The 20,188-nt window shown below is 56.0% G+C and overlaps 10 protein-coding genes across 10 annotated transcripts; 5 read left to right on the forward strand and 5 right to left on the reverse strand.

Annotated features, from left to right (window-relative positions):
- Positions 1–2,760: 2,760 nt before the first annotated feature.
- C8Q71DRAFT_328054 (5'-AMP-activated protein kinase beta subunit, interation domain-containing protein) lies at positions 2,761–4,777 on the forward strand. Its single transcript, XM_047917854.1, has 3 exons — positions 2,761–3,488; positions 3,538–4,486; positions 4,616–4,777. Exons 1-3 carry the CDS (start codon positions 2,872–2,874, stop codon positions 4,664–4,666), a joined length of 1,617 nt encoding a protein of 538 aa, XP_047782704.1. The 5' UTR covers positions 2,761–2,871; the 3' UTR covers positions 4,667–4,777.
- Positions 4,561–5,454, forward strand: C8Q71DRAFT_328057 (uncharacterized protein). The gene has a single exon (XM_047917855.1). The coding sequence runs from the start codon at positions 4,888–4,890 to the stop codon at positions 5,350–5,352; it is 465 nt and encodes a 154-aa protein (XP_047782705.1). The 5' UTR covers positions 4,561–4,887; the 3' UTR covers positions 5,353–5,454.
- A 364-nt stretch (positions 5,455–5,818) lies between these two features.
- On the forward strand, positions 5,819–7,830 carry C8Q71DRAFT_884137 (uncharacterized protein; the record flags this gene model as incomplete). Its single annotated transcript, XM_047928527.1, has 6 exons — positions 5,819–6,010; positions 6,062–6,115; positions 6,176–6,449; positions 6,502–6,674; positions 6,740–6,881; positions 6,931–7,830. The coding sequence occupies 6 exons, from the start codon at positions 5,819–5,821 to the stop codon at positions 7,398–7,400; spliced, it is 1,305 nt and encodes a 434-aa protein (XP_047782706.1). The 3' UTR covers positions 7,401–7,830.
- Positions 7,487–8,687, reverse strand: C8Q71DRAFT_328133 (uncharacterized protein). Its single transcript, XM_047917857.1, has 7 exons — positions 8,599–8,687; positions 8,468–8,535; positions 8,214–8,354; positions 8,132–8,147; positions 8,027–8,075; positions 7,946–7,977; positions 7,487–7,886 (listed from the first exon to the last, which is right to left on the reverse strand). Coding segments are annotated over exons 2-7 (552 nt in total). The 5' UTR covers positions 8,469–8,535; positions 8,599–8,687; the 3' UTR covers positions 7,487–7,573.
- A 1,304-nt stretch (positions 8,688–9,991) lies between these two features.
- On the reverse strand, positions 9,992–11,538 carry C8Q71DRAFT_736785 (uncharacterized protein). The gene is made up of 8 exons (XM_047922572.1): positions 11,477–11,538; positions 11,184–11,426; positions 10,936–11,133; positions 10,860–10,875; positions 10,762–10,810; positions 10,683–10,714; positions 10,191–10,620; positions 9,992–10,138 (listed from the first exon to the last, which is right to left on the reverse strand). The coding sequence occupies exons 2-7, from the start codon at positions 11,326–11,328 to the stop codon at positions 10,230–10,232; spliced, it is 831 nt and encodes a 276-aa protein (XP_047782708.1). The 5' UTR covers positions 11,329–11,426; positions 11,477–11,538; the 3' UTR covers positions 9,992–10,138; positions 10,191–10,229.
- Positions 11,352–12,451, reverse strand: C8Q71DRAFT_328317 (uncharacterized protein). Its single transcript, XM_047917858.1, has 7 exons — positions 12,434–12,451; positions 12,258–12,381; positions 12,157–12,199; positions 11,988–12,102; positions 11,878–11,912; positions 11,477–11,815; positions 11,352–11,426 (listed from the first exon to the last, which is right to left on the reverse strand). The coding sequence occupies exons 2-6, from the start codon at positions 12,273–12,275 to the stop codon at positions 11,613–11,615; spliced, it is 414 nt and encodes a 137-aa protein (XP_047782709.1). The 5' UTR covers positions 12,276–12,381; positions 12,434–12,451; the 3' UTR covers positions 11,352–11,426; positions 11,477–11,612.
- A 480-nt stretch (positions 12,452–12,931) lies between these two features.
- Positions 12,932–14,390, reverse strand: C8Q71DRAFT_845594 (WD40 repeat-like protein; the record flags this gene model as incomplete). Its single annotated transcript, XM_047926611.1, has 7 exons — positions 14,303–14,390; positions 14,234–14,252; positions 14,017–14,178; positions 13,718–13,939; positions 13,400–13,641; positions 13,114–13,343; positions 12,932–13,085 (listed from the first exon to the last, which is right to left on the reverse strand). Exons 1-7 carry the CDS (start codon positions 14,303–14,305, stop codon positions 12,932–12,934), a joined length of 1,032 nt encoding a protein of 343 aa, XP_047782710.1. The 5' UTR covers positions 14,306–14,390.
- Positions 14,391–14,464: 74 nt separating this feature from the next.
- C8Q71DRAFT_803146 (uncharacterized protein) lies at positions 14,465–16,614 on the forward strand. The gene is made up of 3 exons (XM_047925968.1): positions 14,465–14,905; positions 14,982–15,157; positions 15,213–16,614. Exons 1-3 carry the CDS (start codon positions 14,609–14,611, stop codon positions 16,156–16,158), a joined length of 1,419 nt encoding a protein of 472 aa, XP_047782711.1. The 5' UTR covers positions 14,465–14,608; the 3' UTR covers positions 16,159–16,614.
- C8Q71DRAFT_328418 (uncharacterized protein) lies at positions 16,406–18,016 on the forward strand. Its single transcript, XM_047917859.1, has 5 exons — positions 16,406–16,881; positions 16,938–17,108; positions 17,184–17,317; positions 17,373–17,620; positions 17,674–18,016. Exons 1-5 carry the CDS (start codon positions 16,652–16,654, stop codon positions 17,821–17,823), a joined length of 933 nt encoding a protein of 310 aa, XP_047782712.1. The 5' UTR covers positions 16,406–16,651; the 3' UTR covers positions 17,824–18,016.
- An 887-nt stretch (positions 18,017–18,903) lies between these two features.
- C8Q71DRAFT_328550 (uncharacterized protein) lies at positions 18,904–19,925 on the reverse strand. The gene has a single exon (XM_047917860.1). It carries the CDS (start codon positions 19,665–19,667, stop codon positions 18,990–18,992), a length of 678 nt encoding a protein of 225 aa, XP_047782713.1. The 5' UTR covers positions 19,668–19,925; the 3' UTR covers positions 18,904–18,989.
- Between the last annotated feature and the right edge of the window lie 263 nt (positions 19,926–20,188).

The raw sequence follows: 20,188 nt of genomic DNA on the forward strand, positions 1-20,188 counted from the left end.
CCTCTGTCCAGCAATAGCCTTTGCCTCCTACCGGTGTATCGATTTGTGAATACGTCTGTTCTTCCTGTATACAGCATTGCGTCATAAACGCACTGCGCCCACCGACGAACCTGGCCATCACCAGAATACGACAGAATCGACACCTATAGTCCAAGTATGTCTCCGGACCGGGAGCTGCTGGATGTAGTAATTTTAGCAGGCTTGTGGGAGACCTGGTTTGCAAGGAATTGTGGACACGTACCACGTTTGTGTCGACTTAGGCTACGGAACGGTCCGTTCACTGGGGGTCAGGTTATGTCGCGAACGTGCACTGTGCCGGAGAATAGGACAAGCCTAGGTTTTAGAAGCAGCGGCAACGTGCAGCTGCTGTCGAATATCAATCTTGACAAAGAGTGAACACACCGGGTGCCCTGAACATACGGGGGGGGGGGGGGGGGGGGGGTTACGAGGTGTCTTGTATGCGCGAAGGCAAAGCCGTACTTCGCCACAGCTTATCCTCCGCAAGCATGTTAGCCGCAATAGCCGACGCTGAGGTTCGAACTTGATATCCTCATCCGCCAGGGACACTACACACCCGACAGAACGTCCCAGGTGAAATATCGGCCCCGGCGATCTGCCCTACCAGACAGGCTCGCCCGCTCACCCACCCACTCCCGACCATTAGCCTTTCCCTCGCTCGCCCGTCCCCCCGTTCCCGACGCGACCTAAAATCCATATCTCTTCCCAGCCCGTGGCAAGAATACAGTGAATAAGATTCGCTTACGGATCCGCGTCTTCTGGTTCTCTCCAGATCGCGGGCGTAGTAGACTTCCGCTGTGCACCGTGTCGCGTCGCACTAGAGCGCGGACGACCTGGACGGTCTCTCTCCTCAGTCCTGGCGAGACCGTGACCGCGAGGGTGCGGGCAGGGTGCGTGGTGCCAAACCGGGTACACGGTCGTTATCGACGCACGCGCGCTACACGCACGCCGCGTTCATGATCTGCAACGCCTCTCATTTGAGTTCTATAAGCCTTCCAGCACGCACGGCCAAATACAGAACGCCTGCGCAAAGATAGCAAGCCTGGTATGAACCATATGAGGCTCACAGGTAAGCTGCTTCCTCTCCACGTGCGATCGTCAATATGATTTGAAGTCTGACCAACCCAGCGTAGTTCTCATCGGTGAACCGACGATAGGAGGGCCGTGCACGACGGAAACGTAGGTTCGACTTCTGTGTCCAACGGGCATCAGCGGGTCTGAGTACCACCCTGAGGATGCACGCACCTCACCAGACTTCACCGCGACTGGGACGCCGCAGGGTTATCAAAAGCCAATAACGCCTTCACACCTTTCAGGGAAGCCCTGACTACCAGAGGGTCCGCCGGACCCTGTCGAACGAGTTCGGTATGTCATCAGTGGCCGAACAGCCGTCCCGATAACAAGCTGATGCCTTCCGCGCCGCGCACACGCCCGCTTGACGACCGGGGCGTTCACTCTCGGGCGGGTGGAGCGAGCGACAACGTCCGCCACGCACGCTGCATATCGTGCTTCGCCGATGCAGAAGATCCACAGGGTCCAGAGGGATCGTCGCTGCAAAGTATGGAACGTGCGAAGCCGACTGGGGGCTTACGTCCTTCTCACGTACTGGCGGGCGCAGCAAATGTTTTAGAGCGTGGCGAGGAAATGGCGCGATTCTGTATGGTCGAGGGAGATCGCAGTGAACGCTGCTTGAACGGGACGTCCGGGACCCTGAAGGATTCCGTTCAGGACCGAGCGGTCAACGGTTTTTGGCCGCCATATTTCTAGCGGCGGACATTGTTGTGCGCCATGAGACGGAAACTGGAGTCACCAAACAATATCTTGCGCGGCGGGAAGGAGACCACCGACACATCTCCGGAGAGCAGCATGTCGCGTTGATGGGGAGACCTGGCTCCATGCGGTTAAAGCGGATATGCACCACAGTTGCGGAACCTTTGGGTGGTGGGGCGCCGCCACTGTCAAGTTTGATTGATGCCAAACATTTGACGAGCCAGGATCTGTGTGTGGACGGCAGGTAATTGTCGCTTGATCTTCTCCCAGTACAGATGTGGCACCCCGAGCAGAACCCGGCGTCGCCGAGATGCATCCGCGGTACGTACGGCATGCGTAAGGCAGGGCATGATACTGGAGGGTCCGTGAGATAGAGACCCTGCACGTCATGCTGTTCGACCTACCAAACGTCAATGTCGCGCGATGGTAGGATGCCATATACGGAAAGGAACCTTCCTCATACGGTAATATGTAGTATGGCGCGTTTCGACGCACCGTTCTGAGGTCAGGAATCAGAGGGCGGCGTGTCCGCGAGGATCTAGAGCAGAAGTGACGTAGTAGCGCAGGATACGGCTGATACGATGCTGCTGGAGTTGGTGGCGCGATGTGCTTGTGAACCCGGGCGTTCGTTGGGCGTTTCAGAGCTCGCAGCACGACGCCGCGCGAGGCGGAGGCAGTTTGGCAAAGAGGCCTAAACGATCAGGGTGGCGATGTCACTGTCGGCGACGGGGCCTGGGTACGGAATTCGGAGGGCTGCTTCGGACGTCTTCGCTTCCACCAAGGCTGGCGTCATCGGCGGGCACAGTAGGCTAGTAAATGCGAGCGATCTGCGCTGGTGGGCGAGGGGGCGGCGAGGGCCGCTGTGTCGCCGCCGAGTGTGACGGTGGGCAGCGTCGGCGGGGTCGGGCAGAAATAAGAGTTAAGCTTGGGGGCTGTGGCGGGGGCAAACAGGGGCAAACACGGGGTGGGAGGACGATCGCACAGACGGCCATTGATAGCATCCCAGGAAGTCACCCAGGATAGTCACCCAGCGGGCGGCCTTCTGCTCCAGTCTCCTCTATTTCAGCCCACAGCCCGCCGAGCATGGGCAACACCGCTTCCAACCCCCAGTCCCACCCGTCCCACCGCACCCAGTCCCCCATCGGCCGCGGCAGCCCTGCCCGAGCATCCCCCACAAACAACAATCGCGTACACCGCTCCCTCCGCCAGAAGAAGCGCTCCCTCGAGCTGCCCGACCTGGCGTCCCTCGCCCTCACCCCCGCCTCCTCCTCCCCCGCCTCGGTCTCCCCCCATGGAGCCTACCGCAGGCCGTCCTCGCCCATCCCTATCCCCATCTCTGCCCCCGTCCAGCAGGCCTTCGGGCCCCAGAACAACCTCCCCTCCGCTGCTCGCCTGGCCCTCAACAATGCCCGCAACAGCAGCCGATACGACCGATCCTACCTGAATGTCTACCCATCCACGCGCTCTTTCATGTCGCGGCTCCAAGAACATTCGCCCCCGCGCGAAGAGCCGCCGCGCACCGAGTTCGTCCCCGAGATCATCCACAGCACGCTCCCGCTCGCCCTCGTCAAGGCCGAAGAGGAGTTGAGTAACCCCGAGCCTGTGCAAACCAAGATCGTCTATCGCGGAAGCGGTCAGTCTGTGATTCTTACACGTGCGGGGGACGACAGCTGGCAGGGCAGGCAGCCCATGCAATTTGAGTGCGTGTCGTGCCCGTGTCCTTGATGCTGTTGTGCTCATCTGTCTCAGCCCGACGAGTGGGCAGTGGTTCACCTACGTCAATCTGTTTCCAGGGACACATCACCTCAAATTCATCGTTGACGATCAGATCCGGATTTCGGAGGACTACTCTCAAGCTGTAGACGACCGCGACGGGTCGCTCGCAAACTACGTCAGTGTCCCCTTCCCCTCGGCCAATGCCTCTCCTTCTGCAGTGGCCGCACCCGTCTCATGCGCCATCTCGCCACTCGCAAGCCCGCACCACCAACACCCGCTCAACGTCAACTCCTTCTGGAGCGACGCAAGCAGCACCGCCGGGGAGTCGGGCGGCTCAGGGCGCGAGCACGCGGAGCCCGAATGGACGACCGAGATCCCGCCCGAGCTCATCGCCGCCGCCGCCGAGGAGGAGGTCTACCTCCAGATGCAAGAAACCGCGAGCATGTCGCACGACATGTCGAGCAACTCCTCCGCAAGCGGGTACAACTCCGTCCCCACCCCGAACATACCGCCCGCCCCCGTGCTCCCGCGGCACCTCGACAAGCTGATCCTCAACGTGAAGCCACAGACAGTGAGCGGGAGCCCTGTACCGACCGAGCGCGAGCGATCCAGGCGATCGGGTAGGGATCGCTCGAGACGCGAGCGCGACAGGGAGAGCCGGACTCGCTCGAACCACCTCGGAATGAGCATGACCGCGGGCGATGCCAACGGGGATGTGTACGGCGACGGAGGGGTGCACGGGCCATCGCCCCTGGGCTTGCCCGTGGTGACGGCGAGTGGGACGGACGTGACGAGTGCGTTGGCGGCGGCAGACAACGCGGAGAGGGCCAGTCGAGCGGCGATGAAGCTAGATGTCACTGGCCTAGCGGACGATGCGAGTGTATTGCCCGTGCCGTCTCATGTCGTGCTACACCATCTGAGCACGAGTGCGATCAAGAACGGCGTCTTGGCTGTCGCAAATACGACGAGATACCGCAAGAAGGTGAGCATCCCACCTCCATGTCTTCACACTTGGTTTGGCGAGTACTGCATCATGGGCGACGTGCGTCGCCTCGCTATTTGATGTCACTTCTTCTTTTGTCTGACCATCTTATGCCTCCGCTGACTTCAGAATTCTATGTCTTCGCAGTATATAACGACGATCTACTACAAGCCGACATGAAAGCAGCTTCGGGACGATGTACTTGCGTCGGGCTACGATCATCCATTCACAGACATTCTTCTGCATAGAGTTCCCTCCATAGCCATCCTCCCGTCATCTCACTCCATACCGTCTCACCACACATCACGTCTCGTCCCGCACCACGATGATTCGATCCGCTTCCGCCTGTTGTATGTACTCAACATTCTCCTGGGCTCCGCCGTGCTGTCCGACTACTAGAGATGTACAAGATGGACCCGGCGGAGCCCCCGCTTCCTCCTAGACTGCCTGACGGGCGACCCTACGGTCGCGCTGCCCCGCCGCGGCCTCCCTTCACCCACCCAGGCCCCTACTCAGCGAGAAACCACCTTGACAGCAACATCCGTGTATCTATGCATCAGTGCTCGCTCGCCCTGTCTATCCCATTTACCCCGCGAGTGGCTCCTCTGCTTTTGTCGCCATCATCATGTTACGCACTATGTATCATGCCCCTCTGTTTCGCATGTGTTGCTTGTCCTCACTGGTCTACGAGTAGCCCGTCTTGCATATTATACCACCTGACTCGCATGACCCTGCAACTGGAACTTGATAGTTGTCCGTGTGCTATGCTCGCTGCCCCGCTACCTGATATCAGCCTACCCCATCGTGAGGGTGATGTGGGTCATGACTCGAAAGTTTGGACGTTTGAACTTTTGGCAGCGCAGTAATTTGCAACAGCCTGGATCGTGCGTATACTACCACTCCCGTCGCAGCTGCCAGTTCTTTTCATTTCCGAGTACACGTTCGAATGATGAATCATTTGAATTTGTCTCTGGGTACCTTTGGGGTACCTATACTTACGCAAATACGAGTACAACTTTACGGTGGTGGCAGGTACCGTAGCAAGTTTAAGCTCCCGTCCAGTCAGTGACCGGTGGCCGCGAGCGCTGTAGCCTCTGGCCTCTGGCGAAAATGCAAAGTTCCGACCAACACGATCAAGTTCAAGTTGTTCCGGTTTGCTCGAAACAAATTTCGCTCCCAATTCATCGCAGATGGCATGGGCAGATGCTAGGAGCCATGGCCACGAGTCTGCCGCGTTCCGCCCCATCCACGCTCCTGTCTCGCAGCGGGCCTTGCCCTTCCGGCTGAACTCTCCATCTCGAGAGGGGTACTAGTCATACCGTTCATAGCGGAATGGCGATTGAGATCGAGACGGCCTCGAGTGCACGACAGGCGATTAGTACTGGCGATGCTGCCAAGGCCGAACTGGCCGACACTGGTAGCGGCATGGGCAAGTCGTGCAGCGCGAAGTCGAAGCGCAGAGACGACACGGACCTGGAGAACAGTCCGAATCCGGTGCTGCAGAGCGCAGTATTTGCACTCAAGGTACGCATTCGCCTCTTTGCGTGTGTAGTTGTCTCACAGTGCGGCGTGCAGAAAACGGACATAGTGCAGCTGAACGAGCAAGGGATACATGCCGCCGCACATTTCGTACGTCTGTTGTCTCTGGGCCGCAGATGTCAACCAAGCTCAAGTGTGCCTGTTCCTTAGATTCATGGTCGTCTTCAGACAGAGTCCTATACGCCTCGCACCTGGCACACACATCCACTGCACCTGCTTCCCCCTGAGCCCTATTCACCGGCCGACCCGTCCACCCGCGCCTGCCTCGACTGGATCTTCCTCATCTCCTCGCTTAACTTCAGCTTTTGGTCGGAAAGGGAGGGGTTCCCTGATCGGTACGGAGTGGACTGGCGCACTGGGTGGGGGAGCGAAGAGAGGAAGGTGCACACTGGGTACTGGGCTTTGGTTGCTGCCATTAACAGAGGTGTGTATGCCATCCCAGTGTGTAGTCAGTTGACTGATTGGGTTTGCCGAAGCGATTGAGGAAGGCATCCCTATCACCGACTCTGGGTTCTACTCGTCAAGCAACGAGTGCCCGGATGGTGTAATCGAGCACGTCTTCAGACCGGCCGCACAATGCAGTGAGACGATTCCCCTCCTGAGGGAGCGCATTGCCATCCTGCGAGAAAATGGCCAGATTTTGCGCAAGGTGTGCATCTTCTCTGCTTCGGCTGGGTTTCACGACGCTCAATGGGCTTCGCGAATCGTGGACAGCGTTTCGGAGGCTCTTTCCAAGGCTTCTGCGACGCATTCTTACGGAAGTACAACGGCAAGGGCACAAGCCTGCAGCTCGCTCAGATGATTGTTGACACCTTCCCCTCTTTCCGGGATGAAGTCGTCTTTGAGGGGCGAAAGGGTATGTGTTTCGTGTGAATCTTGTGTGCCCACGTTGATCGTTCCCGCAGTGTGCTTCTGGAAGCGCGCACAGATTCTTGTGGCGGAGACCTGGGCTGCATTTTTCCCAGCCGATGATCAACCACATCCTCTCTTTCCCGTGGACGGCGCCATCAGCCAATTGACGATGTTTGCCGACTACCGTGTCCCGCAAATCCTCCACCACCTACGTATGCTGGACTACCCACCGTCGCTGGCGAAGAAGCTTCTGTGTCACGAACCGTTCGCTCCGGCCTGCCAAGAGGAGGTCAGCATCCGTGCTGCCAGCATCGTCGCTGTGGAGAGGGTCCGACAGGAGATACTGTGTCTCAATCGACACCCAAGCAAGAGTGTGCAGACGAGGGACGAAGTGAGTAGCGTAGTGATAGACTTCTACTTGTGGGATTTGGCCAAAAGGATTGAGGGTGGCGAAGATATCGTCGAGGAGATAGACACGAACGATCCGTTGCCCATACACCGGACGAGGAGTGTCTGGTATTGATTTCATACAAAGTATCGTACTTGCTGGATATCATACATAACTTAGTCGTACTCGTACATCGTATCATATTGCATATTACTGCAGGAGGATTGAAGTCGTCGGAAGAGGGGTCAAAAGGAGGACCTCCGCGTGCTGCCTCAGCCAGCATGCGTGCATCGTCCGGCCGTCTGCCTTCATACAGAAGTTTCGTCATGTTGCGATTTCCGTCGCAAGGAGCTACCAGCTTCTCCAGTTGCTAAGGCCGAATGGGAGCGTCCATCCGACATTGCGTAGGTTTCAGTGTCATCGTCAAACCATTCCAGCTCATCCCCGCGCTCCGTGCCATCATCGGTAGAGCTTCCTGCTACTGCAGATCCAAAGTTGCCCAGGGCACTCGTGAAGCGGATGTCGGACATGTGTGAGGTTTGTTCGGTCGTGCTGTCGTTAGGGTTGAGTGCGGCCGTGCGCAGGTTGAGGAAGAAATGAGACAGGAGAATGATCGAGAACCTGTGAGCCGTATTGAGTTGCAGCTGCGTCTCGCCCGAGAAGTCGGGCGCAAGACGTACACGTTCGAGAACACGGTGATGTTGTTGTACACCTGTTGATTGCTCAGGTATGCACAACCCGGCAATTCCATGAAAACTCACGTGTGTAAGCCACAATGTGGCATTCAAGATGTTGAGGATCAAGAGCACACTGGGAAGGTGTCAATACGGCGTTGTGCGTTGGATAAAGCCCTAGATCAACTCAACCCGAAGTAAACGCTCCCTACGTGTGGATTATGTATGTATATGATGAGTTACTAGCAGTCGCGAACAGATCCACTGCACGCACCGTCTCTCAAAAGCAGCGACGTGAGGGACACTTTGAGATCTGTGGAACGGCCAATCTTGGCTACGCTCCAGGTGACTCGCCATGTGGCAAACAAGACCAATGCGTCCACAGCGGCATTGCAAGCTCGTGTTGCGATTTGCACTGTGCAACCCCTATGTAAGCTGGAGTCAACCGGCAAGGAGGGGGGATACTACATCTGGAGGATTTTAGTGAGCACGAGTTCGAGGCAGCACGAGTGGCAACAGATGTCGTACTTATCCGTGAGATCCTCGTCGCTCAAACCAATAACACAGCCGACGGGAGGTGGTTCCGCGATCCGATACTGCATGTTGAAAGTTGTGAGCAATACGCTGCAAGAGATGTAGCCAGCTCGAGAAGGACTTACTGTAAGAACGCAATGCACAACGTCTGTCGCAGGGCCTAGGAGGGAGAGCGCTAGGATGGCAATAGGCAGTCGCCAATTCCGGCCGTTGATGGCGTATACACGTAGTGCAGCGATCGCTATGTGAAGCACGTTTAGCGTCGCATATGAACAGTGGCACAGATGGAACGAAGCATCTACATCCGAATGTAAAATACAACGCAGCAGCTATAGCCACATAACTGATGTAGATCGAGTATCCTCTGAATTGTCAATTGAGTGATCAGCCATCAGATGCCATGCAAGAGCATCATAGGATCCTACCGACATCTAAAATCCATTCTGTCAGATGAGCTACTCTGATAGTCAAAGATGCAACTTACTTCGCAGGGTCCGGAGTAGAAGGCAAGTAGAGTCCCGAGGAACAAGTAGGAGAAGGAGAAGAAGTGCATGGAGGCAAATAGGGCAGTGACGAATGTCTTCCTGTGCGTCCACACGACGCTGACCTCTCGATCCAAGTTCAGGATGCGATCGTACACATACAAGGCTGTAGAATACGTGATTCAGCGAACTCCGGCGCAATGATACGTTGAGTTCAGTGCATGACTTACCAAGAGTCGCTGTGACACAGCAATTGGTTGCAAACCTGGGCCGAATTCGTGTCAAACATTAGCGACGTTTGCCAAAGTCATGGGCCATGCAGTGCGCACGTAGCCTCTAGGGATGCGATCACTTCCTGGGAATGTCCACCTGCTGACATCGTCGGACGATGCTGGGGATTACATCGACGCGGTCAGCATCTAGCAGCTGATGGCGACCCTTTTGACCCGGAAGACAATACCATGGCAGTGTACATAGTCTACACTCCAACACTAGTGGATGGCGTGTTGATCGCCGTGCTGAGAATCAGCTCAAGCTCCGCCTATCGGATGTGCCAGGCCAAGCCCAGGCAGCCCAAATGAAGTCATGGCCGAGCCGGGGAGTGGCTCGAAGAAATGCCTTACATAAATAGCTTCGCATTGCTGTGCCTCAGAGTCATAATACTTAGACCGTGTTGTCAATGTGCCGGAACATACGCAGCGCCCAATAAAACCCGGTTGGGAAGTGTGGAGCTGTACTCGTGTTGTGCTACTTACGTTTCGTCAGACAGCATTCGCTGATCAGTAGGCGCTGGCCGAGCCATAGCATCAAGAAAGTCTGTCACAACAGTACAATTTGAGTCAGTCATCCAGGAGCAAGACATGATCACCGACAACCATACCCTCAGTTATTCTATCACAAATGTCATTTGTGCACTGTTGCTGTAAGGACAGATCAGTGTAGATTAGCTGCTAGGTCGGCGCCGCGTGTGTTCAGTCAGAAACTAGTGATTTGAGGTGTCAGGTATATCCAGATAGGCTGCCGTTTCCCTCAGTACGCATGGAATAATGCTCACCGCCGCGCTATAATTCTTTGTACGCGCGCATGTATGACTGAATAAGGCGGTCATGTCATCGTATAATGAACACCAACATCGACACACAGTTCTCCATGCTCATGCGGAATTCGAAACCTATGCCCTGAGCTGTGTCGCATAAGCGGTGAAGATCGCATCGATCCAACTTCAGTGGGCCTACCTCGAGAGCGTCATACCCCAGGGACCTGTGAGAGTCGTGTTAAGCACGCGGCTCGTATCTGGTACCAAAGCTCCTACGGACCTGCGATATCATATCCTCTGCAGCGTTTGATGGGGAGATAGCAGGTTCATCAGGGTCGGCGACCGCAGCTGTGAGCATACGAGCAGCTTCATCGCCGGATATGATGTCGATGATGTCATTCCCATCTTCAGGCTCATAAGCTTCAAGTTCACCCTCCTCGTAGTCTTCACCGTCTTGATGCTCGCTGGACAGAGCGAAACTTCCTGCTACCGCGGAGCCCATGCCACCAAGAACACCCGAAAAGCGGACGTCGGACATAACAGATGATTGCCCGGATAGGCTGCTGTCGTGATTGAGGGCGGTCGTCCGTAGGTTGATGAACAAGTGGGAGAGAAGAATGACCGACAACCTGACAAATGGTTCAGTGAGGTCCTATCAGGTACGAAGGTCTAGTCTGGACATCTCACGTACACGTTTGAAAATACGGTCACATTTTTATATATCTGCGCCACTGTCAGAGACTTGGACTGCGCGCCAACATTACACTCACATCGACGACCCATAAGGTGGTGTTGAGTACGTTGAGGACAAAGAGTACACTGTGCGTCAATAGGTATATCGTCTGCTCACATGATGCAGCTGGCCTACGCGAAGTAGACGCTCCCTGGATATCGATCAGAGTTGATTAGCAGTCGTTGAGCGGGCACTAGCACAGACATCGTACCATCTCTGAGAATCAGTTTACTGAGGGACGGCTCCACAGACATTGAACGACTGAGCTTAGCCACTCTGTAAGTGACTCGCCAGGTCGTGATCAGCACCAGAACATCCGCAAGAGCGTTACAAGCCCGAGTTGCAACTTGCACTGCACGCGCATAGTCAGCCGGATGCGTACAGACGCATCGGGAAAGCAGGCCTACGTCTGAGGTGAGGTCAGTGACAAATTGACGTTGACAAACGCAATGTACAAACCTATTGGCGAGCTTCGGATCGCTGAGTAGTATGGAGCAGCCGACAGGAGGCGGGAGGGGTATACGATACTGAGCGGAAGTTGTGGTCGTGAGGTGGGCAGCGTTACGAAGGGGGGAAAGCAGTCTACCGTTCGAATACAATGCATGATATCCGTGGCCGGCCCTAGAAGAGAGAGCGACACAATGACCAAAGGGATCCGCCACTCTCGACTGTCGATGGCCAGCGCGCGTAATGCTGCAATCACTGTATAGGCTCCGTCAGCAATGTGCAATATGAAGAAACTCAGCACTCACGTCCGAGGGTAAAGTACTGCGCTGCTCCTATGGCGACGTATAATATGTATATGGAATATGCTCTAAGTCAAACATTGATCAGCCGCAAGTATCAGCAGCGAACCTGGATCAGCGAGTACATACGACTTGTAGCTTGTCAGTGCGCGTTATACGGAGCATGATCGTGGATGCGTACTTCACAAGGCCCAGAATACAGCGCGAGCAACGTTGCGATGAATAACGAAGCAAGGGCGAATATATGCATGCACGTATACAGCGCAATGACGAGCGTCTTTTTGCGCAGCCATACGACTTCGATTTCTTGTCCAACCGTAGTTGCGCGATCGTACACGTATAGCACTGTATTGAGAACATTGTTCTTGCTTCATGCGATGGCGATTGTTGGACGTTCGAATACCCACCAATGCTGGCTATATAACAGCAATTAGTTGCGAATCTAAGCAGATACATGCCAGGCCGCCACATTGTGAGCCCCGTTGACTGCTTCCCCATAGAGCATATAGACACTCACGTATTCTGTAAGTTTATAATCTCATTCTGCGTCACTTGGGTGGTCGCCATAGATGAGGGTACCTCTTCAAAGCGTCGAGTTGGCCTGTGATCTGCCTGTGCGCTGCTCTTAAGGCCTGTATACTTGAGGACTCAATCCCAGGATCCCATTCTGAAGCAGCATTCCTTACCAAAACGGCGCAGAACACCATGATCTTGATGTTGATCATCTGTCTGGACAAGAGCGATAAGGTAAGAAGTTGAGGACATCAGAAGCAGCCGAACAGCGGACTCGGTATTTCTTTGACATCCTGTCGTACGGTCAAGCCAAGACAGTCAATGTCAAGGGTACAACTGGCGCGACCCATTTGTACGAAGGGGTCTGGGATGATAGAGGAGTCGTGGTCATGCTGCTACTATGCTGAGTTCAAATCTCTAAGTTCAATACATAGGAACACCGGAACTCACGGCAATAATTTGGAGTCGATGCGTGGGTTTCGTGATAGATAGCTGTCCGTTGATCGAAGACTCGGTCGAATCAGTGCATCCGCGCTGGTCGGACGCCGAACTTGCATTGAGTCTGAAGAGAGTTCATGCCAACTTTGACAGGATGAAGATTGCAGCACCATGCGCCGCCCCGCGTTCTCTGTACATGAGTGAGCATGTGCAAGCCTAGACGATCCGCACACAACGCAACATGACCACGCACCGTTGCACCGGAGAGAAGCCTGCTCATTGGGTCCGATCGACCACTTCGACATGCAGCTGGGTGTTGATCTGGTTGCTCGTTGAGTCACTGCGGGTCTACAAGAACATGGTCAGCGAGACGCGTGCGTCATGGCGTCGAGTAATTCAGTGAAGCTTCCGCGCATCGAGGAGTGATGTCCTCGTGTGGTGACATAGCAATACATTCTGGGCGCAGAAGGTGAACAACAGTGGCTAGTAATCATCGAATGCCTCGCTGCATCATTCCTCTATCTCCAAGTCGCCATAGGGCTTCGCGCGGAAGTAACTCTCATCAAAATGGTGCACACGGACAAATCCATCCTCTCCTCCGGACGCGTAGGAATCGCCCTTCGGTGAGATAGCGATGCTGTTGAAAACTGCGGTCAGTATCCATCTACCAAAATGTACCGTGTAGAACGTACGTGTTGACAGGCCCAAAGTGACCCTTAACACGGCCAACCTCCTCCTCGAAGACTTTGTGCCAGAATCGCGTCTCGAATTTGCCTTGCCGCGCTGATGTAGTCGTGACGCTCATGGCATCTTGTCCACCACCCAGCAAGACGTAAGGCTTCCCTGGTGCGATGGCTGCGCTGTTCAAAGGAGTCTCCGTCGTGTACGTCTTGAGAACGGTAAGTGTCTTAGTCTCGTGGAGCTATTGTGGTGGTAACATTGAGTCATCAGCACAGGAATCAGGACAGTTCAACATACCCGGGCAGTCTTGTCCTTGCTGCTCGTGATGAAGTATGACCGGTCAGGACTTAGCTGAAGATCGGTTACGACATCCATATGTGCGCGCTCGTTGTTGAGCACTTCATCGCCCGTCTTTGCGTCGAATAGAGCAACCTTGCCCGACTCGTGACCCATGAGGATGAGGTTCGGCACATGGGCAAATGAGCAGAGGGTCGCTTTCGAGCCGATAGGATTGAACATAGAGCCTGGCTCCTTGGATTCTATCGCACCGAGGAGAACCAGTGAACAAGCTGAGATTAGCACGGACATGAGATGAGCGGCTAATAGCAGACGCACGATTGGTTCCGTCGCCCTCCCTGTCAATGTTGAATATACGTACGGCAGACGAGTGGCCCATCCGCTGCTCTGTGATACACACAACCTGCTGGTCGTCCTCGCTCCAGGCGACTCGTTTTACCGCGGTGGGGAACTCCCACCAGTATAGACATTTGCCAGTCTGGACGGACCACAGGCGGAGGGTATTGTCAGCAGAGCCGGTGACCATGAAGCGTGATTGCGCTGTGAAAGATGGAGAACATAGTTTGTGGACATTGAAATCAGTCCCGCGAAACGAAGAAAAGAGCGAGGAGACGCACAGTCGATATCAACTGTCCAAACTGCCCCATTGTGCCCTTCGTATGTCCCGAGTCGCTCTCCGTTGTGTGCGAACCAAACGTTGATGACGTGGTCTTTTGAGCAGGAGAAGAGGAGGTCACCCTCCTTGTTGAACTTGATCTGGGTCAACGACCGCTCGTGCCCTGAAGCGAGGCGACCGATTGAATAATCTGTTACCGCGGAGTTATACAGACCAACCTTGCAGAAGAATCGGCCTCTGCAGGATAATCAGCAAGAAAGATAGAGAACTGGATAACGCTTGCATACCATTTTTGGAGAGATGGGAGCGAGACAGGCGAAGATGGACGCGGCGGACACAATGTAGACTCAGCAATTGGGCAAATGCTTGAGATCGAGACAGCCACCGGCAACTGCCGGAGGATTGATTCACCTTCTCGGAGGCGCGATACGATCTAGCCTCTAGTGTGCCGCCGCCTGATCAGAGAGCACTGTCTCCCTTATCCTGCACACCGCTCGTGCGGGTCGCGGGCTCGAGCTCGCTCTCATCTACACTCCTACTCCCCCCCCCCACAATCGCCGCTAATTCCTCCAGGTCTGCTGTAGACGCAGCACATGGCAGACTCGGACAGCGCAGCGCCGGTCATACCTCCAACAGCGCTCGCACAACCGCCGCCGCAAGGCTCCCCGGACGTGAACGCGACCCCGGAACCCGAGCCTCCTCGTAAGCGCAAAAGGATTGAAGACCAGGCATCCGACCGCTCAGCGCAGACCTGTGATTCTCAACAAGCGAACGATCGCACCGGCAATATGGATAATGGTGAAACACACGCTGCACCAGCAGTGCACGACGAAAACTATTATGACGAAGGTGCGGATTGTGTGATCAGAGTCGAAGACACGCTCTTCAGGGTGAGTCAACGTCTAGCCGGGGACGAGCAGCCCACTATGCCCAGAGTTATATCGGCTCACGCTCGCACTTATCTAGGTTCACCGCTTTTTGCTCGCCCGGGATTCATCAGTATTCCAGGATATGTTCAATTTACCTACGGGCGAGGCGAAAGAGGAGACCCCTCAAGAGGGCTTCAGCGACGAGGAGCCTATACATCTCTTTGGAGAAACTGCAGAGGAGTTCCGCATCTTCTTATCTGTGCTCTATGCGCTGTGAGTTTGCGTGATTCGTATCTTCTTAGTGACACCTCTCATGTATTCTTTATAGACCAGAGGAATTACATGCGTATCGGACGGCGTCTTCAGACATATCCCGTCTGTTGACCGTCGCCTCTCTCACGAACAAATATCACTTCATCAGCACCGCCTGGTGGGCCGTCTCTGCTCTCTACAGCGTCACTTCGGGAGAATTCGGCCCGCCTACGCATCCTATGGGTGATCTCACGCGGGCTTCCACCGCTGCCCTCATACGGATACTCGAAGTCGCTATGCGTTGTGGACACAGAAGACTCATCGACTTCGTGGTCGAGTCCTGGTCCAACAGGATACTGAGCAAGGACCTTGCTCCTCGCGCCGCTATGCGCGTAGCCGACAGATGGGACCTGGACGGTCTCAGAGGGGTCGCCTACTATGTCCAACTCATGGAGATGGGAAAGGACTTCGATGGGCGACTTCGCATGGGTCACAACCTGCTTTCGACGCAGACTCAAGAGATGAGGCCCGCGCGCTCCGTCGCGCAGTTGGTGCAGGTGCAGGGTTCTAACGAAGAGGCCGTCGTGCCTGCACCTGCGCGAAGCACTTCGTCCTCGGAACCTCCGAGCGAAGACGAAACTGCACCGCTGACTACCGTTCAACTGCGGCGTCTGCTTTCCGGATTCTACGCCATGGTCACGCTCTGGGACCACCTCCGTCTCAACCCTCCCAACTTCCCTCGTCCCGACGGTTGCACGTACCATATGCATGGCTGCGTCCTGACCTTCCGCACCGTTTGGCTGGACGCGGCGAAGCACGACAAAACAACAACTTACGGAAGCGCAGACGTTGTTGGTCGGCTCCGATGCGTGGAGGACCAACTCCGTGCAAGCACTGACCTGGCATGTGCTCTCAGCCCCGGCTGCAAGCGCGAGGCGCTGGCTGCCGTGAAAAAGCTTGTGAAGGACGTGCAGGAAGGTCTATCAGCCCGCTTTGTGGATTTGTCGGTCGTCGGTGATTGAGCTGGTGGGTGGAAGAAGTGGGGACGCTCGTGGGAGCGTCCAGGTTGTTTTTCATGCTATCTGTTGCAAGTCTGTTGGCTCGCATCATGGGTCTAGCAAGGCCATTCCACTGCTATCTCACTTCCTCACCGACCGTAAACACGTTGTTGTGTGTACCACGGACATGTAAATAGTGGTCTGGCCTTGTATCAGTAAGGTGGATTATGTACGTCCCATTTGCCCTTGTTGTGTTGTATCTAGCACTCATATCTAGGATACCATCTGCGTCTCGGGAGGATGGGTAGGGTTCAGACTACGGGACAGTTGCGGGACAGTGTCGTGGAAGCATAAATCAGACTTTTAGACTTGACCGGCCTCGAGCCGTCTCGACTTTGGACCCTGCGTGCGCCTCGGTGCCCTAGGCCCATCCAGTTCAGCACTTAGAGCAGGGTCCGGCATCTGAAGCCGTCTAGGGACAGTCTGGGCCGCGGCAGCAGGTGTGTGTTTCATAAGCATGACGGGCCCAACGCTCCTTATACAGGCTGTAGGGCTAGCGGGACTACGGCGAGCAGATGCCACGACTTCCTCTCCCCAACTCTCAGGCTTACTGGCGTTCAACCAAAACTCGTCAACATCCGTCCGAACAACCGTCATTCGTGTCCGATTGGCGCACCGCCCACCGTTGTACCTGATTCATGACCGGGCGGTCATCGTCATGAAGCACATCCATGATGTCTGGCCGGAGTGAGGCTGTGGCTGAACGTGAAGACATGAGGTACGCTAACATACACTGCTTTCAGGACAGTGATTTCGGGAAGTCGAGCAACGTTGACGGTGCCGACGTCAGGCTTCGAACTCTCATCGTGGTGCACAACCCGACATGTTGGTGGACAGGCAGGGCACGACCTGAGCGCATCTGCAATACGGAGCGGTTGGACATCGACGCTGTCGCGACTCAATACGTTGATACGGTGAGTGGCTCAGCTGCGGACCAGGCATTCGGACTGTGACGTAGTGTCTGCGCGTATACACCCGCGTACGATTAGTGAACGCAGTGCACCTCCCGCTGACGAATCGTGGAGCAAGAAGCCGCGCGAAGAGGTGGTTAGTGTGTGGGCTATGACGGAGGGGGACCTGCTGGCATCCCAGAAGGTGTGCGCTCGAATTGGACGGAAGCGTTGTATGACCTCGGGCGCTCTGCGCCGCGCGTTTGCTGACTACGTCGCTTGGATCAGATGTCGTTCTTGACATACACTGTGCGTCGGTAAACCCGAGCGTGGGTACGCCCGGCCATCTCCCAAATGTCACGCGACCGCAGACGACCAATCGTACGAACAGAAGGATCCGCTGCGATGGCCCCTGCTTCGACGAGACGTACATCGTGCGATATGCGCCTCCTCGGAGCAATGTTCATCTGATACTGGCAACGCATCAGTCAAAATTGACGAGAAAAATACGTGTGCAAAGTGCGCCCGGTACAGAGGTACGCCTACTCGCCCATACGCACGCCCAAACGCTCAGATCATCAACCGCCAGGGCTTTTGCTTGACGGGCTGCGCGCAAGCCTTGAGGCCGAGACCACTGTGTTCCTCAGGAACAGCGCACCTTCGCCCGGAGCCTGGGTTGATAGGACCTGAAGACAAAAACGCTGCCGCCGCATGTCAGCGAACCTGCGCGCGCGGATAAGGCGCGGCCGAACCTAACTGGACCCTTGGCACGGACTCTTCGGGAATCGTCGAATAGGAGGACCATATACCGTTCGCCCGCCTGGCGTCCGAGCGAGGGTGAACGCATGGTGACGGCAGCCGCAGTTGTCCGCTGTCTGTCGGACAAGGTAGAGTTGGATTTGGCTACGAAATCACGCAGTTGTGGTCGGCGGAAGTCTCGGACACGTCCTCGCTTCGAGCGCATGATCCGGGGAATCGACTCATCTTCAGCGAGGGCGTTGCAGGACGCGGCGCCCGTTCGCTCTAGGGTCGTCGACACGCGATAGGCCGGGGCAGTCAGGTGTCTGTGATTCGCTCGGAGGAGGGTCGTGATATCCGCAATGAATTCGGAACCCATTCCTACCCTAGAAATGCTGCCCCTCGAAGTACATCGGACCATTCCCTGCGCAGATGCGTCGGAGAAGCCGCGCGAGTATGTCTGACCAGTAGGACAGTGAGTCGCAGGTGATTGCGCTGCCTACCACTCTCCTGACCGATGGTCCGATGTCTCCTTGCGGATTTGCGTCACCATTGGCACGAACGAACCACTTCTGTAGATGTGCGGGCTGTCGCGCATAGGTACGTGGTTTCAAAAGGTACATTGGGAGAGATCTTACAGATGGAATGTATACTTGCGGCTCACTGTAGACTAGCTACGCTATCAGTGGGGCAGCATTGCATCCTGAACCGGCAAAATTAGCTTCGCACGAACCTCATTGTGTAGTGCAGTCTTGAATCTGACAGCAAGAAATAGTATATGGCGCCTTCAAGCAGGGATACTCTGCACTGTACATGTCCGACTTGTTTCCTCACGGAGCTCACCATAGAAGCATTTGATTGATCATATGCTGCATTCCAGCAATCTTGACTAAAGAAATATTGGAATAGAACCGGCGTAGATGGCACGTGCCTATCTGCATCTGCGTTCATTTGTTACGTAGCACATTCGCTGCCGTCGACACGACGACATTAGATCGCCGCGCTCCTCATTTCAAGTTGCCGTGCTCCACCATTCATGTCCACGACCCGATGCAGTAATTGCGTTGCCTAGTTGAGCGGGAAGCTCAGGACTGTTGAACAGAGAAGCACACGGCGGACACTCCCGCCTCGTGGCCACGTCGCAAGGGGCTCTGCGCAGCCGCTATGTCACAGCCTGCGAAGATTGCAAGCTTGTCTTCTGGGATGTTTTTGAATTGAATACCCGAGGATATAATTGTGCAAGCGAGGCCGGGTGCGTGCGCATGTCATAGAGCGATGAGGGCAGTGTCCGGTGCCCCCCGGAATATTAATGCGCAGAGGCGGGTGACAAATGCTCAGGTGGACGGGCAGAGGACGCGGTGGTGGGCGATGGGATCTTGTGGAGCCCGAACATAGGAAGAGTTGTGGGGCGGGTTGGTCAATAAGTTGGGAAGACAGGTGGAGCGGGGTGTGTTTCGCCTTGTTAGCCACGCTTGGCACATCGCCGTCTCGATAGACCTGCGAGATCTCCGTCACATCTCGAGATTCGGGGTACAACAAGCGGGGCGGACCCATCATACTGTACGTGCGCGGGCCGGTGTCTGTCTGGTCGGACGCTAGCGCGAGGGCGGTTCTGTGGCCGCTCGTCGGTTGCCGGAGAAGACGCACTGGCTCGCGACGTCGGACGGGGACACTTCTGGAGAGGTAGAGCTGGATCTCAGATTCTTTCTGAATGTCTCGCAAGCGGCGCGGGCAGGGTGACACGCGCGGTGATGTCATGCGCCATGTCTGCGAGGCAGAGTGAATCTGATCGGCTGGCAATCGAGGGATCGGCCCGTGCGCAACAGTAGCCAGGGGTGACATCATCTCTTCGCGTCGACCGCTCGTCCACAGCGCCTGTCCGCCCTCCGTTCGCCGACCTGGCGTCCTCCCTGTCCGAACTTGCCTTCTTGGGACACAGCCAGCCCCGCGGGGTAGCCCAGGACCGGTGGCACGCTCCCCGTGTCGCGCACGAGGACACGTCTTCCTCCGCCTCTGCGCAACGCGCCCGTGCGACGCGGACGCTGGAAGATGATGTGGGGGAGCGAGCCGCAAGCGCAGCAAAGCGGGGGCGCAGGTGACGTCAGGCTTGGACACGCTCGGACGAGGAGGCGGGGAGGCCGGGCACACAGTGGCTCAGGCTGGCTCAGGGCTGCCATACTTGTCGCTCGTCCTCAGGCTCCCGCCGCCGCCGACCCAAAGGCCTAATCGGTGGCTCAGGGCAACCCCCTCGCGTCCGTCAGGAAGGGGTGGTGGTGCTTCTCCACGCCGACTCCCCGTAGCAATCATAATCTCAGTCTAAGTGAGCCACCTCATCTCACCCACCCGATCTCGGTGCGTGCGCACAT

The sequence above is a fragment of the Rhodofomes roseus genome (assembly GCF_022264815.1).
Source record: "Rhodofomes roseus strain CIRM-BRFM 1785 chromosome Unknown C8Q71scaffold_3, whole genome shotgun sequence".
Lineage (NCBI taxonomy): Eukaryota > Fungi > Basidiomycota > Agaricomycetes > Polyporales > Fomitopsidaceae > Rhodofomes > Rhodofomes roseus.

What these genes read in the sequence shown, in the direction of transcription:
- C8Q71DRAFT_803146 (XM_047925968.1), top strand. Translation starts at nt 14,609, where the DNA reads ATGGCAGACTCGGACAGCGCAGCGCCGGTCATACCTCCAACAGCGCTC. An exon ending in TCGAAGACACGCTCTTCAGG is followed by an intron (nt 14,906 to 14,981) that starts GTGAGTCAACGT and finishes GCACTTATCTAG; the next exon opens with GTTCACCGCTTTTTGCTCGC. An exon ending in TTATCTGTGCTCTATGCGCT is followed by an intron (nt 15,158 to 15,212) that starts GTGAGTTTGCGT and finishes TATTCTTTATAG; the next exon opens with ACCAGAGGAATTACATGCGT.
- C8Q71DRAFT_328317 (XM_047917858.1), bottom strand. An exon ending in TGGTGTTCTGCGCCGTTTTG is followed by an intron (nt 12,103 to 12,156) that starts GTAAGGAATGCT and finishes TCAAGTATACAG; the next exon opens with GCCTTAAGAGCAGCGCACAG. An exon ending in CTGTTATATAGCCAGCATTG is followed by an intron (nt 11,816 to 11,877) that starts GTGGGTATTCGA and finishes TTCTCAATACAG; the next exon opens with TGCTATACGTGTACGATCGC.
- C8Q71DRAFT_328133 (XM_047917857.1), bottom strand. An exon ending in CCACATTGTGGCTTACACAC is followed by an intron (nt 7,978 to 8,026) that starts GTGAGTTTTCAT and finishes AGCAATCAACAG; the next exon opens with GTGTACAACAACATCACCGT. An exon ending in ATCACCGTGTTCTCGAACGT is followed by an intron (nt 7,887 to 7,945) that starts GTACGTCTTGCG and finishes TACGGCTCACAG; the next exon opens with GTTCTCGATCATTCTCCTGT.
- C8Q71DRAFT_328057 (XM_047917855.1), top strand. Translation starts at nt 4,888, where the DNA reads ATGTACAAGATGGACCCGGCGGAGCCCCCGCTTCCTCCTAGACTGCCT.
- C8Q71DRAFT_736785 (XM_047922572.1), bottom strand. Translation starts at nt 11,328, where the DNA reads ATGCATTGTATTCGAACGGTAGACTGCTTTCCCCCCTTCGTAACGCTG. An exon ending in CCACCTTATGGGTCGTCGAT is followed by an intron (nt 10,715 to 10,761) that starts GTGAGTGTAATG and finishes ACAGTGGCGCAG; the next exon opens with ATATATAAAAATGTGACCGT. An exon ending in GTGACCGTATTTTCAAACGT is followed by an intron (nt 10,621 to 10,682) that starts GTACGTGAGATG and finishes ACCATTTGTCAG; the next exon opens with GTTGTCGGTCATTCTTCTCT.
- C8Q71DRAFT_328550 (XM_047917860.1), bottom strand. Translation starts at nt 19,667, where the DNA reads ATGATGTCACCCCTGGCTACTGTTGCGCACGGGCCGATCCCTCGATTG.
- C8Q71DRAFT_328418 (XM_047917859.1), top strand. Translation starts at nt 16,652, where the DNA reads ATGACGGGCCCAACGCTCCTTATACAGGCTGTAGGGCTAGCGGGACTA. An exon ending in ATCCATGATGTCTGGCCGGA is followed by an intron (nt 16,882 to 16,937) that starts GTGAGGCTGTGG and finishes CACTGCTTTCAG; the next exon opens with GACAGTGATTTCGGGAAGTC. An exon ending in CGACTCAATACGTTGATACG is followed by an intron (nt 17,109 to 17,183) that starts GTGAGTGGCTCA and finishes GCGTACGATTAG; the next exon opens with TGAACGCAGTGCACCTCCCG.
- C8Q71DRAFT_328054 (XM_047917854.1), top strand. Translation starts at nt 2,872, where the DNA reads ATGGGCAACACCGCTTCCAACCCCCAGTCCCACCCGTCCCACCGCACC. An exon ending in AGGCAGCCCATGCAATTTGA is followed by an intron (nt 3,489 to 3,537) that starts GTGCGTGTCGTG and finishes CATCTGTCTCAG; the next exon opens with CCCGACGAGTGGGCAGTGGT. An exon ending in CGACGAGATACCGCAAGAAG is followed by an intron (nt 4,487 to 4,615) that starts GTGAGCATCCCA and finishes CGCTGACTTCAG; the next exon opens with AATTCTATGTCTTCGCAGTA.